We start from the raw sequence: 14254 nt of genomic DNA, 5'->3' as shown, positions 1-14254 counted from the left end.
ACATCTGCACCAGTCCCATTGGTGGAGAGCCACCGTCACGACTGCTGGGCTGGGCTGAAGCGTGGGACGCTTGAGGTTCCTCCTCCCCCACAGTCACTGCTGCTTCTGCTTCAGCCTTGCCACATGCACCATGCAGCCCCCTCATCTCCTCCTCTTCCTCTTTCTCCCTCTCCTCCTCCCTGGGATGCGGGGAGACCCAGAGGGTAAGTGGGAGCCCTGATGCACCCCAACCTCTCCCCCCCATTAGAGGACCCCACAGGTTCCTCAGGGGAGAAACAGCCAGGCCACTGTCACCTGCTGGGAGCCGGGCGGGGGGAGGGGGAGGGGCGGGTGATGTGTGATCCCTAGCATCAAAGGGTCACCCCTCGCCACACAGCACCCAAAGGTGTCCTGCCCTGCTCACCCTCTCTGTTCCTGCCTCCAGCTTGGGGCTTCATGCCCCACCAGCTCCAGCACAGGGGCTCGCGTACCCAAGCATAAGTGAGGCCAGGGGTCCCCAGCCAGGCCTGGGGTGTTGGGGGAACCCCAAAGGTTCCTTCCTGCTGCAGGGAGCCCATGGGTGCCAGGGGTGTCTGAGCCCCACGTGGTACTGTAGGCCCCTTCCAGCAGCTCCTTGTTCGTTGAGGAGCTGCACCTGTGAGAGTGTGTTTCGGGTGCTGCTGTCACACAGAACATTTCACCACAACCCCATAAGACCTCACATTTCCGGGGGGGGGGAGTAGAGGGGCAGGGTTGGGCAGAAGCAGATAACATAGGAACACAGGACTGATCTCTGGGCTGCGCTACTCTGCTGCCTCTGGCCAGGTCCAGTCTCCTTGAGCTCCTGATGCCCAGGAGCCCTCAAACCTGGATGAAATGCCCTTTCCCCTCCTCCAGCCTCCACATCCTCTGTGCCCACGTGCAGGTCTCTAGCAGATTCAGGTCCTGGCGTGGGTGCTTCTTCTGGGGGAAGCATCACCCCAAACGAGCACTGAGGTGCCCCCCCAGCTGCTCTGCACGGCCAGACAGCAGGTGCTGGGCAGGAAGGAGGCAGTGAGGGGATGAGGTGCCTGAACTACTGTAAGGGAGATAAACATCTTGAAAGTAAAAGAGAAGGAAAAAGAGCAGCAGAGGGAGAGGAAATTCAAACAGCAAAGCAACCCTGAGCGGGCTGAAGGGCACAGAATCAGAGAACGGTTTGAGTTGGAAGGGACCTTTAAAGGTCACCTAGTCCAATACCCTTGCAATGGGCAGGGACATCTTCAACTAGATCAGGTTGCTCAGAGCCCCATCCAACCTGACCTTGAATGTTTCCAAGGATGGGGCATCTACCACATCTTTGGGCAACCTGTGCCAGTGTTTCACCACCCACACTGTAAAAAATTACTGCCTTATATGTAGTTTGAATCCCATTTCCCCTCCAGTACCCTCCCACCCCCATATCATCTTTCCTGCAGCCTTTCCCACCTCAATCCTCTTTCCCAGCGCAGACACAAGTTTTCCAGCTGCTCCAGACCAGCTCCTTCACCAACATCAGCTCTGCTGAGGTGTCCGGGGTGGCCTTCCTGGGGGACGTGCCCATCTATACACTGGATCCTGCCAACTGGAGCATCCATTTCCACCGGCCCTGGGCCAGCCAGGCTGCAGCTGAAGGTGACATAGGGAAGATCAAATCCCACTCCAAACTCTTTCTGCGCAGTATGGTCCGATTCGTGCATGAAACAGCCCAGCAGGCGCAACTGGACTGTAAGTACAGGGATGACCCCAGCCAGAGCTTCAGCCCTTTTCCCAGGATTCTGGTTGTGCCCTCCTCCCCACTGGGGGGGCCTTTGCAGGGTCTCAGAGGGTGCAACAGCTCCTGAATGGGTGTTGGGAAACGCTGCAGCTGCCAGGGCACACGGCGAGCAGGGGGGCGGGGGTAACACACTAAAAACACCCCTCAAGACTCCTGACATTTGCCACAGGACACCCCCTCTGCACACTGGGGACCTGCCACTACATTTACTGGGACTGCGGGACCCACATAGCACAAATCTAGGGAAGAGAAAGTCTGGGGCAAATATTTTGGGGGACAACATTCTGTTTGAGCCAGCCTGTGCTAACTGGCCCCATATTCACTCCAGCCTTTCAGGGGGACTAAGGGCTTGCAGGGTGTCCCAGGGCTTCCTGAAGCATGGCCCCATGTCCTGCTTCCCGCTGCACCTTGCTGCCCATTGCACTCCTGCATGTGTCTCCAGCCACACCCGACCTCATGCCACGCATGTTCCACACATTCATGGGACCTCTCCACTGGCTCTACTCTTGGCAGATCCATTTGTGGTCCAGGTCCGTGTGGGCTGTGTGCTGTACCCCAATAGGACAAGCTGGAGCTTCATGGATGTCGGGGAGAGCGGCAGAGACCTTATAACTTTCGAGATGGAGAGGCAGCGCTGGAAGCCCCAGCAGTCATCCCTGCTAGCAGAGCTGGTCAGCAAGTCCCTCACCAACAAGGCCATCATAGGGCTCCTGGAGCACCTCCTCTCCATTTCCTGCCAGAGCCATATCCTCAGCTTGTGCAGGTATGGGAGAGCTGATCTGGAGAGACAAGGTGAGACACCCCTGACCCTGGCATGGCCACCCCAAAGCCCCCTGCACACTGGGGACAAGTGGTGCCCCACTGGGGCTCCCCCCATCATTTGACTCTCACCCACCAGTGCAACCCGTGGCCGTGGTCTTCGCCCGCACGCCCAGCCCAGCCCAGCTCCTTCTGGTTTGCCGCGTCACCGGCTTTTATCCACGGCCCATCAGTGTGGCCTGGCTGCGGGATGGCCAGGAGGTGCCACCAGGCCCAGCACTCAACACCAGCGCCATCCTGCCCAACGCTGACCTCACCTACCAGCTCCGCAGCATCCTGGCTGTGACCCCCCATGACGGGCACAGCTATGCCTGCCGCGTGCGCCACCGCAGCCTGGGCAGCCGCAGCCTCCTTATCCCATGGGGTAGGTGCCACCCATGGGGACAGGGCACAGGGTGCAGGTAACAGCCACTGGCCCTGCAAGGGATAGCTCCTGCCTGGTGCTGCCGCACTCACACAGCTGCCCTGTTCTCTCCCTGTCCCAGAGAATCACAGCGCAGCTCCAACTGTCGGCATTGCCATCGTAGTGCTGGTTCTTGTGGCCACAGCCTCTGCTGTGGGGTTTTGGTGGTGGAAGCGCAGGTGAGGTCTCCCTCCCACCAACAGTTCTGAGCTTTATGGGCAGATGGGTCAGCCCAGGGGTCGCAGCAGCAGCAGCTCTGCAAAGATGAACTCCCCAGCCCCTAGTGTGGCTCATGGCAGCCCCCCGTTACAGGAAAGGTAACGAAGCCACATGGGAGACCCAGGAATTCATCATTTGAGGCCTGGCTGCCCACACAGCAACAAGATCCATCGCTGCCAAGTCTCCCTGCTCATCTCATGTCCCATCCTGGACCTATCAGCACCAACAAGGGTTTACTCTGGAAAACCACTACATTAAATAGCTACAAACTTTCCCAGCTGCATGTGGCTCTCACCTTCCTTCCTCATCACGAGGTCCTCCCAGGAGACACCCCAATGCACTGCAAAGACCCCACATTGTGTCCAAGAAGACTATCCCTTTTCCTGGGCACTGGCCAATCTCTCCTGGCGTGTCAGGAGAAGCAATTCCTTCACCAACCTCTCCCACGTGTCAGCATGTCTGTGGCCAGGGTCTGTCCCTGGCAGAAGGGCAGTGACAGCCTGGGACAGACCAGCATGGGGCTGCTGAGTGGGATGAAGGATGGAGCACGCCACAAACCAGGGAGAAATGGAGGGATCTGAGCTGTTTTGCTAGGGAGAGAAGGGAAAGGAAGGACCCAAGTGACACCTCTGATCCCCTGACATGGGGAGGTGTTTCAAGTGGGTGTGAAGTCACTCTGGCTCCAGTGCTGACCTCACTCTTGGGATTGTTTTGGGTCAGGATCTCCTCCACTCCTGACTCCTGACCCTGCAAAAGCTGGAGGGGTTGGGGACAGTCACCCTCCCAATATATCTGGCAGCCATAGAAGAGCTACACTGAGGTTCTGGGAGGACTGTGTCTTTGAGAAACATGCTCCCAGGAAGGGTGGTGTGGTGGGTTGACCTTGGCTAGCTACCAAGTGCCCACCAAGCCACTCCATCTCTCCCCCTCCTCAAATGGACAAGGGGGAGAAAATACAACAAAAGACTCGTGGGTTGGGGTAAGGACAGGGAGGTCACCCAGCTTGGGGAAATCATCTATCGCCAATCAAAATCAAAATAGGATAATAAGAAATAAGAACAAATATTAAAAACACCTTCCCCCCACCCCTCCCTTCTTCCCAAGCTTAACTTCATTTTGACTTCTATACCTTCTCCTCCCAAGTAGCACAGTAGGATGCGGAATGGGGATTGCCATCAGTTTATTACACATTTTCTCTGTCACTCCTTCCTCCTCACCCTGCTCTGACATGGGGGCCCACCCATGGGAGACAGTCCTTCATTAACTTCTCCAGTGTGGGTCCTTCCCATGGAGCGCAGTCCTTCAGGAATGGGCACAAGTGACAGCAAAGGATATTCCCATCAGGGATAGCGGGTGCAGCCCACAGCCAGGCAGCACTCCCCCCTGCATCAGGGGTAGAAAAGAGGGGTGGCACCGCCCCAGGTGTCAAGGTGCCATCGTGACCATGGGCAACCCCACCTGCAGCCAGGGTATGGCCTTGCTCCTGCCCAAACTCTCCCAGCACTTGAGGCCACAAGCCATGGTGCCGCAGCACAACCTTCCTGTCCTCCTGTGTGACCCCACAGGCAAGGGGCTCTCCTTTACCTGCCCACCCAGGTGTGTGCCCTCACACCCTTCTTCATCCCCCTTCCCACTGTGTCCCTGTCCCATCCCCGGCCCCTTCCCCCACCTTCAATGTCCCTCCCTCTCCTCGCACATCCCCAGCCCTGCTGCTGGCCCCATTCCCTGCTCCCCTTCCCTAGCCCCACCTGTGCCTCCTCTGATTTTACACATGCGGTGAGGTGGAACTAAGTCAATTATTGTGTGTCAATCGGCACTTAACAAGGTGTCCATTCAGGAAGATCAGTTGGGCCCGACTGTTCAGCACAGAGTGGGGAGGATTCGGTACAGATACAGATTTAGGGGCACAGATGTGCGGGAGTCTTCCTGCCTCCGCTGAAGCAACACCAGGCTACGAGACTCCCACTTCACCCTGGGCATCACTCAGTTGGTTTGCTTGTTACACTGCATCTATTATCTGTTTTGTGAGACAGACGTGCTGCTCAAGACAAACTCCTGACTCCACTTAGAGCTGAACACAGTCATTGATGGTTAGGTCGGGATAGCAGGGTGGGGGAGAGCACCACTACATGGACATAAAGTTTCTTTTGATGGTTCTAAGTTGCCTTGTTGCAGTGTCATTAAACCTTACATGGAATAGTAGGATAATCCGTAGGGTTCACCAGGCTTGGCATTGCCAATGAGAGCTGGTGGGCAGCAAATTTCTCTGCAAAAACTTTCTAGACAGCCAAAGGGTGCTTCAGTGCCCCTCAGCAAGGAATCTGCAATTACCAACACTTTGGGGGCTTTTGGTGTGGGCAATTGCCCCTGCCCCTCCTTGCTCCCCTGTTTGCACTGATTCTGCAATGAGCCAAGAGGCATTTTAGGAATAGTGCAGTGAAAACAGAGCTAGCAGTGCTAATCTAACCCAAGAACGGGATGTTCTTGAAGTGGCAAAATGTGTGCTGTTTTGTTTTCTCCGTGGGAGGATTTTAGGAGTCCATTTTTGCTCTCGGCTGACTGTATCTTGTTCCCTAACATGGATTTACTGCAATGTTGTAGAGTTGGAGCCTCCCCTCCAGCGCACCAAGTTCTAGGGCGGAGAAGAAGCAGCACAAACCCCAGTTAGCAAACACACAAAGCACTAAAGTGTTTATTTCCAGATAAACAAATCAAATCAAATGGAAAAAAAGCACAGATGCTCTCAGGGTATGTGAAATGCAGTTCATCAGACCCATCAAAGGGAACCAAAGTAAGACCAAGTGTGAATCAGTATGATGGTTCAATATAATTTATTTCTGGTTTTGAAAACTCCAAAAAGACATCTGAGCAGTTTGTTTCTCTTTCTATATTTCTAAATAGATGCAAGGTAAGAATGAGTTATTGACTAAAAATAAAAATAAGCCTCTTATCTTTTTGTGTCCTTAAGTAGAAAGTGGGATGTGCTGCATTAATCAAGCCTTGATTGGAAGCCCTGTGTAAGTTGGGTGTACTGAAAAGAAAGATCTGATAAAGCTCTACTTTCTGCAGGCAATTTTCCCTCTCTCAGGAAATCTTCTGCAAGAGACATAAACCTTTTATAAGAAACTGTCACAGGGAATATCTTTGGTGGGCTCTTCCTTTCTCTGTACACATTAATCAAATTGTGATTTGCCAAGGCTTACCTCAGACACCTCTTAACTTTGTGGTACCTAGTGCAGCACAGTAAAACAACAAAGTATTATGGCCCCTAAATACTTTCTAGTGTTGTCTATTTCACCCTGCGTGTGCTTAGACCATGTATCTAAGTTTTGTCCCGTTAGAGCTAGACTTTTCTATTTTGGCCCTATTGGTAATGGCCTGCTGACGAGAGCTGTTTCAGTTAATAGAAATTACAAAGGAGCAGAGGAGTTGCCAGACTGTATCTCCTCTGCCTCGCGACACTGCTCTTGTATACCATCCACCGAGTCAGCTCAGGGGTCCTGTCGCTTGGATCTGCCAATACCATGGTAAATCACAGCAAGCCTTCTAATTCTATGAGGAAAGCAAGCGTGAGCCCTGTTATCTGTTGTTTTTTCTCCCCCCCCTTCCCTCAATGCTGTGCCACTATCAACCACGTATACAAATCATCAAGATTAAACCAGCTTTGGGGAGAATCCTTCCTCAGTTCTTATGACCCCTCTTGCACGGGGTTATACATCGGGGATGTTTGTGCTGGGATCCATCCAACTGCACGCAGTGGTTTGTCAGTCGCTGTGTCCATTAAAACATGCTGGTGAGATTAGTCCGTGACAGCTGCCAAGTAACATTCAGGGGTTTGGCTTTTTAAAAATGCTTCCTGCATTTGCTTTTACCAGCTTATACAATGATGATGGCTGTGCCGGGGCAAGGCGTGACAGCTACTTACTGCAGTTAACCTGGGATGGGATGGTAAAAGCCTTGTTGCAGCCAGCTGGTTTTGAGAGCGCTGCAACAATTGGTGCCCCGTGTGAGGATCGACCTCGGGACCATCAGATTATGAGACTGAGTGTAACGAGCGATGACAGTGGTGACGGCTGTGCCGGGGGACATCTGAAGTTTTGAACCGTGACGGCGGTGCCCAACGTAGCGGAGACAGGCGGGGATAGCCTGCGATCCAGATCACGTTGAGATAGGCGGGAAGAGCCTGGGGATCTGGATCAGACGCCGGTAAAGGCGAGCCGTTGGGATCAAGGAGAAGGAAGCCTGACTGCCGTGGAGTTAGGAGACTGAGGGTAACGGGCGATAGCGGCAGGGTACACGGCCAGACATGGCAGCGGCCCACAGCAGCAGTGAGTCCAGAGGCGGGTCCGGCCAGACAGCGGTGGTGGCTGTGCTGGGGGAAGGCGTGGAAGCAGCACGGTGCCGCGGGCGGCTCCTGCCATTGCTGCTGCTGCTCCTTGGCCTGGTGGTACTCTTGCCGGCGTTTATGTGCTTGTTGAAGGTGTCTCCACTTGTAGAAGAAATGGGTGACCACAAGGATGTTGAAAAGTTCTTCAGGACACAGAATAATGTATTAGTGTTGTATTCTAGATCTGCTGCTGTTGAAAGCTCATCCAGGTTACTGTCCGGTGTGACCCAGGAGGTGAAAGGACGACATACTATAAGCTCATTAGAACTTCCCTCTGAAGAAAACAAAATCTCAGATGTCAAGAAAGCAGATGAGAAGAAAGGTGATCAGCCCACAGAAGCTGAAAAGCCCAAGATAAAAGTGAAGAAGAAATATGTGTATGAGTTCAGGGACAAATTGTCTGGACTGTATGAGAAGTTTATTTGTGAAAAGGTTGTGCCGATTGTTAAATACATAAGGCATGAAATGTTAAGAAGAAAAAAAAGAGTTCAGGAACAAGTTGTCCGAACTGTATGAAAAGTTTATTTGTGAAAACGTTGTGATGATTGTTAAAAACATAAGGTATGAAATGTTAAAAAAAAAAAGGGAGGGGGGGAATTGCAGAGAAATGAAGCTGGGTTAATTAACATTGATATTACACAGCTGTGACCTGGCTTCAGGGGCGGTGGGCTGGCTGATGTGGATAATGTGCAGCTGTGGCTGGTTCCTGCTAAGTAGTTAAATAGCTCTAAGGGGGATGGAAGAAAAGCCCTCAAGGAAGAGAGACCTGGAAAAAGTAGAGGGAGGAGAGAGAGTGTGTGCCCTGGATGTAGGAGACAAGGAGGAAGATGCAACAGAGGCAATAAACAGAGGGACTGGCCTGAAGAGTATGAAGAAACAGCACAAACAGTAGACAAACTGTTGAAACCTTGTGGGGAATTGATGGCTGTGGTGGAGCAAAGTGTGACAGCTACTTACTGAAGTTAACCTGGTAAGCTGATGGTAAAAGCCTTGTTGCAGCCGGCTGGTTTTGAGAGGGCTGTGACACAATGGGACCAGTATAACTTGGTTGTTCAACATGGATCACATCACTCGGTAAGATGCTCTAATATCATTCAACTTTGTAATTTTGAAAGTATTACAGTGTTACATGTCCTTGTTTAGAGATGTTGTAACCTATTATGCTCCTTATCACCTAATCAGTAATAGGTCCTTAAGATACAGAGTCTCTGCAGCTGCAGTTGTAATGAATCAATCTGTCACACCTTTTTAGGTGTGGAGGTCACTAAATTTTTAAAAGGTGTAGGTAGGAGGATCTTGGGAGCTACTGATCTTTTAGCCTTTCCTCTGTGCCTGGAAAGCTCCTAGAAGCGATTCTAAGGCATGTGGGGACAGGGAGGTGACTCAAGACTGCCAGCATGGCTTCACCAAGGGCAAGTCTTGCATGACCAACCTAGTGGCCTTCTATAGCAGAGTGACTACGTCAGTAGACAAGGGAAGAGCTACAGATGTTACATATCTGGCCTTCTGTAAGGCCTTTGACACAACATCCTTCTCTCTACATTAGACAGATATGGATCTGATGGGTGGACTGTTAGACAGGGAATTGGTCAGATGGCTGTATCCAGAGGGCAGTGGTCAACAGCTCTGTTTGGATGGAGATCAGTGACAAGTGGTGTCCCTCAGGGGCCCCTCTTGGGAGCAGTACTGCTTAATAGCTTCATCAATAACCTAAGACAGTGGAATCGAGTGCACTCTCAGCAGGTTTGCAGACAACATTAAACTGAGTGGTGCAGCTGATGTGCCTGAGGGACTGAGTGCTATCCAGAGGGACCTGGTCAAGCTGGAGAAGCAGCCCATGTGAACCTCATGAGGTTTGAGAAGGCCAAGTGCAAGGTCCTGCATCAGGGTCAGGGCAATGCCCAGTATCAATACAGGCTGGGGGAGGAAGGCATAAAGAGCCGCCCTGCCAGGAAGGACTTGGGGGTACTGGTGGATGAACAGCTGGGCATGAACCAGCAATGTGCGCTCGCAGCCCAGAAAGCCAACCATGTCCTGGGCTGCATCAAAAGTGGTGTGCTTGGCAGGTCAAGAGAGGTGATTCCCTCTACTCGGCTCTGGTGAGCCCCACCAGTTCTGCATCCAGCTCTGGAGCCCCCAGTACAGGAAAGACATGGACCTGCTAAAGCAGGTCCAAAAGAAGGCCACAAAAATGATCAGAGGGATGGAACACTCTCCTATGAGTACAGGCTTAGAAGGTTGGGGCTGTTCAGCCTGGAGAAGAGCAGACTCTAGGGAGACCTTATTGTGGCCTTTCAGTACTTAAAGGGGGCTTATAGAAAGATGGGGAGATACTTTTTTTTTTTAGTGGGGCCTGTAGTGATAGGACAAGGGGTGATGGCTTTAAACTAAAAGACAGTAGATTTTGACTAGATACAAGGACAAAACTTTTTATGCTGAGGGTGGTGAAATGTTGGAACAGGTTGCCCAGAGAGGTGGTATGGTGGTATGCTCCTAGGAAGAGTTGGACCAGATGACCGTTAAAGGTCCCTTCCAAACAAAATTATTGGATAATTCTGTGCGTTTCTGCCTGTCTTTTCACACAGCCCTGGGGTGAGGCTGTAACCTTCCCCCAGGCAAAGCACTGATGCCAGCAGGGCTAGTGGAGACCTGAGAAAAGAGCTGCAGGCTGCTGCTGTGTCAAAGCACTGGGTGCAGCTGTGAATCCTTGTTCAGACCATTTATTAAAAATGGGATGATAATAGGAACTATAAAAAGCTATTTTTGCTTCAACACAGACTTCAATTTTTTCAACTACTATAAGGCAAATCAGTGTGGCTGAAACAGGAGCCCAAATAATCTGTCCCTTGTTCTGTTTTTCTCAATGTCTGTAACTTCTGGTTTTTTTGTGGAGCGCTGCATTTTAGGGTTGGAAAAGGTCAAAACGATCAAATTGCAACTGAGTTGAGAGAAACATGAGCTTTAAGAGGGCATAAGCGACACACTGATGGGGCTAGAGCTGGGTTCCGATCTCCTCTGCAATAATGTCTTACCAAAGACAGAAACATAAATCAGCATATGCAGGGGTTCCCCTCATCTGCTATTAAAAGTGTACATGCAAGCAAACGCAGCACAGATCCTGAAGTGGAGATCTGCAGCAGGGAAGTGGCTTGTTCGTCACCTCCTTATGCTTCAGGAGAGAGGCCTGAAATACCCAAGGGGAAACAGTAACACACGTGTTACATGAAAACTGAGTGAAGGGCCACAGATAGTGTGCTATTCAGCAGGCACTAGTCAATTTGACAGGACTGTGGCTCTGTCAGGCAGATGTAACTAGGCATATCTGCTAGATGTTTCAGTTCCTTGCTTACCTGTCCTTGATAAGATGCTCTCTCTCAAAATACCAAATCCTTAATATAAACCCAGCAAATTTAATGGATAGGCAGTTTTGCAACTGGTAAAAGGGGTAACTATTTTGTTACTCGTGTTTATGCATGCATGGCTTTGAACAGAACTGGTGGCCAGCTAGCTAAAGAAAGGTGCGTGCCACATGATGATTACAAAGAGAATCTTCTGCACTGTGTAGTTAAATCACTGATGCTCCCCTTTGACCACAGTTCCTGGACTACTAACCTCAACAAAATCTAATTAGAACAACACAACAGCCACAGAATAAGCTTGTCAAAGGGCACGTGCTTATTATAAAGTGCTGTTGCCCTTTGTGAGTCACAGTCTCTATAAAACTTGCAAATAACCTTGCAAAGCAACAGCAAGGCTTAAATATCAGCTTTGCATATCCTAAAGGAGTGGTTTAGACTACTTCTATTCAAGCTTTTGTGGCTAATCATGTTAATTCAAGTGATGGTTAAAAGCCATCGAGTTAATCATGATGGGTCATCTGTAACTGTCATCTTGAATATTCTTGCTTAGTTATGCCTGCCCAACTTGAGAATAGCTAACAGCACAAAGCTAAAATCGGGGGCTCGAGCTGCTCCATCCTGTGCCCTGGCACAGCAGCACATCTGCTCTGTAACTAGTGCTGTTTAGGATTAATCCAGTCCTCCCCCCCTTTACTCCAGCCATCCATCTGAGCAAAGGCAAGTTGCTGTATGTTTTGACAGCTATGCCTACAGGTAGATGCTTTGACCACAAATGGACAGCGAGGACTAAATGGGTAGAAAAAGAGAGATTGTTTACTATTCTTAGTTATGTTATGATAACACAAAGACTTTTGCTATTATTTGAATGTGCTCAGTATAAAGAAATAACATAAATAAGCTCCAGAACATTAAGTTGTTTTTTTCACTTGGAGGAATTGCATTTGTCACAAATTAATTTGGTTGCTCTAAACAGATTGTCAATGCAATTTAGGACATTATAGGAAAACAGGGCTCTCTAGAAAACATGTAGGCTGGCAGGGATGACCAAGACCTTGACATAGTAGACAAGGTATAAAGAGACAAGGTATAAAATTTTTATTTTCCCAGTATCTAAGAAATATGTGTTAGCTTATGTTCTTAAATCTATTTTTTGATTTTTCTTTTAAAAAGAGACAACAAAATTTAGTATCAGACATTCAAAAATAGTCAGAACATGCTGTAATATTCTCTGCTTAGTTGAATAGTTAAAATTGAATTCAGCCCATTAAGTCTAAGGCTGGAAAAGCATCCACTTGAAAAATGAGAATTTTTGATGTGTGTTTCACGGGGGCCAGGATGCTTCCCTGGGTTGGAGGGATGGGGAGATGTTTTGGTTATTTGCATTGCTGTTTCCACTTTCTCCTCCTGTTTTTACTTCTAAAGATTTTTAGCAAACAATCAAAATAAATGTAAGAAAAGATTTAATATAATACTGAAAATACTGGTTTACTTGGTTTAACAGATTTGTAATTAATAACAATGCTATCTCTGTTCAGCTTCAGAGGAACAGAGCATGAGCACGTAGGGTTTTGGTTAAGCCTATAAGGGTCTTAGGACATACACCCATAGGGCAATTTAAGTATTGTCTCCTGTAATGTATAGTGTATGGCAAACACTCAGATTATTTGATAACAAAACTTGTTATCAGCAAAAGATGCTGGTCCTCACTCTCAAAGCACAGCTTGCCCACACTGGGAGTTACCGTGCAGAAGATAGTTGTGTTCAACAGTATTGTCAGTAGCTGGAATATACTAAAAGGTCCCAGGTTTAAAATGATTGAAGTCATGTATTTTTGCTCAGTAATCATAGAATTTTTCGATGTCTGGGCGAATGCTGGTGAGCAAGGGAGAAGCTAGAGTGAATAATGATGGAGCAGGGTGCTAGCTGAACACATCACTTGGGCTTAAGGCCAGACTTGCCTGTACCTAGAGGCTAAAGCCAAATAATGGACAAATACACACTTTTCTAAAGTCTGGAGCTATTCAAACCCAACTGATCACTTCTGGGGAAAAAAATTGGTTTAGGGGGATTGCTTTTGATGTGATCCATTATTATCTTCCAAACAACTGCTGCTTCTGATCAAGCAGAAATGGGCTCTAAATGTGTCATACTACCCAGCTGCTTATAACTTGAACAAAACTAAGTTTAAAATTTTGGGAAGCCTTATTATTCACTTTGCTCAACTGTGCTTTCTTCACTGGTTTGGGAAGTGGATTTGTTCAATCTACACATGCAGTTTTTGTCAGGCTACTAGCAGACAGGAATTAATAGTGTTTAAATGCTGATAACCATCGTGGCAACTATCAAGTTTCTTACCCCCAGTTCAGGACTTCTTACTGGTTTAGGACTCCACTGTGCAGCATGGATGGCAGTGTCCAACAGCAGCCCTGCCTGTCAGGAGAACAAGGTGAAACACTTCAGAAATAAAATTCTGAATGACAAAATAGGAGATAAAGGGCAAAGGAATAATAAAGTGTGTTCTGATTTTAAAAAAAAAGAGCTTGGAAAATTGCCTGACTGGAAGCAACTGAGAGTCATAAAGTAGTCAAGTAAAAAGCAATTTCAGGTAATCTCTGGAGAGTCCTGCTGGGATAAACTAATTCACTGTCTCGGTTAATGCAGCAGGCGATGAACAGAGGCAGCTGAAAAGCTAAAGTGTATTCATTTCAGCTAATACTATTACAGAAAGGTGAACAAGAGGCCTAATCTCCAGCAGGACAGGGAGGGCAGCTAGGGGAACTCCTCTGCCCCTATAAACACCTCCAGAACTTTTTTGGGGCAGCCTAATGTAGCAGAGGCACTCAGGACCAGAAGGAAAGCATCAGCAGCTTTGCACCATGTGTCTGTGTGCTGAGCAGAGGTCCTCTCACATGGATCAGACAAGAGCTGAGGATGGAGACGCAAAATGATGTAAAGCTGAGATAAGAATGGAAGAGAGACAGAGCTATGTTAACCGGGCACTTGGTGGCAGAGTGCTTCCATCTGATGAATAGTTCTTAGTGTAGGTTAGGAGGACAATACTGATGTGCCTGTTGAGTTTCTGTGCCAACAGGCCCATAGGAAAAGGCATGGGCCTTCGCTTCCATACCCCCATGAAACCCTTTGCTTCCTACAGCCAAATGTGTAGAAGACCTCCAGAGATGGAGAGGCAAAATGATTTATAGGTAAGCTTAGAAATACATGCATGACAGAAGTAACTTCAGAAAGGAAGTGGTGGAATTTTGTTTCAAGATAAGCCAAGGAAGCAAGAAGGT

The 14254-nt window shown here is 49.0% G+C and overlaps 1 protein-coding gene across 4 annotated transcripts; it reads left to right on the top strand.

Moving 5' to 3' along the window:
- Nucleotides 1-50: 50 nt before the first annotated feature.
- On the top strand, nt 51-12557 carry LOC308063372 (T-cell surface glycoprotein CD1b-3-like). 4 transcript variants are annotated; one of them, XM_080386266.1, is made up of 6 exons: nt 51-203; nt 1465-1725; nt 2288-2566; nt 2673-2957; nt 3079-3175; nt 3309-3492. In XM_080386266.1, exons 1-6 carry the CDS (start codon nt 131-133, stop codon nt 3352-3354), a joined length of 1041 nt encoding a protein of 346 aa, XP_080242392.1. In that variant the 5' UTR covers nt 51-130; the 3' UTR covers nt 3355-3492. The 4 variants fall into 4 exon arrangements, with proteins under 4 accessions (XP_080242392.1, XP_080242390.1, XP_080242391.1 ...); XM_080386264.1 differs by lacking the exon at nt 3079-3175 and having other exon boundaries at nt 3309-12557; XM_080386265.1 differs by lacking the exons at nt 2673-2957; nt 3079-3175 and having other exon boundaries at nt 3309-12557.
- The last annotated feature ends 1697 nt before the right edge of the window (nt 12558-14254 follow it).

The sequence above is a fragment of the Falco punctatus genome (assembly GCF_963210335.1).
Source record: "Falco punctatus genome assembly, chromosome: 4".
Lineage (NCBI taxonomy): Eukaryota > Metazoa > Chordata > Aves > Falconiformes > Falconidae > Falco > Falco punctatus.
Note: the sequence above shows the minus strand (reverse complement) of the source record. Positions and strands in the feature narration are given on the sequence as shown.

Excerpts from the sequence above, each read along its gene's own strand:
- LOC308063372 (XM_080386264.1), top strand. The coding sequence starts at position 131 with ATGCAGCCCCCTCATCTCCTCCTCTTCCTCTTTCTCCCTCTCCTCCTC. Across the intron at positions 1,726-2,287 it reads CCAGCAGGCGCAACTGGACT|ATCCATTTGTGGTCCAGGTC; the intron begins GTAAGTACAGGG and ends TACTCTTGGCAG. Across the intron at positions 2,958-3,308 it reads CAGCCTCCTTATCCCATGGG|GAAAGGTAACGAAGCCACAT; the intron begins GTAGGTGCCACC and ends CCCCCGTTACAG.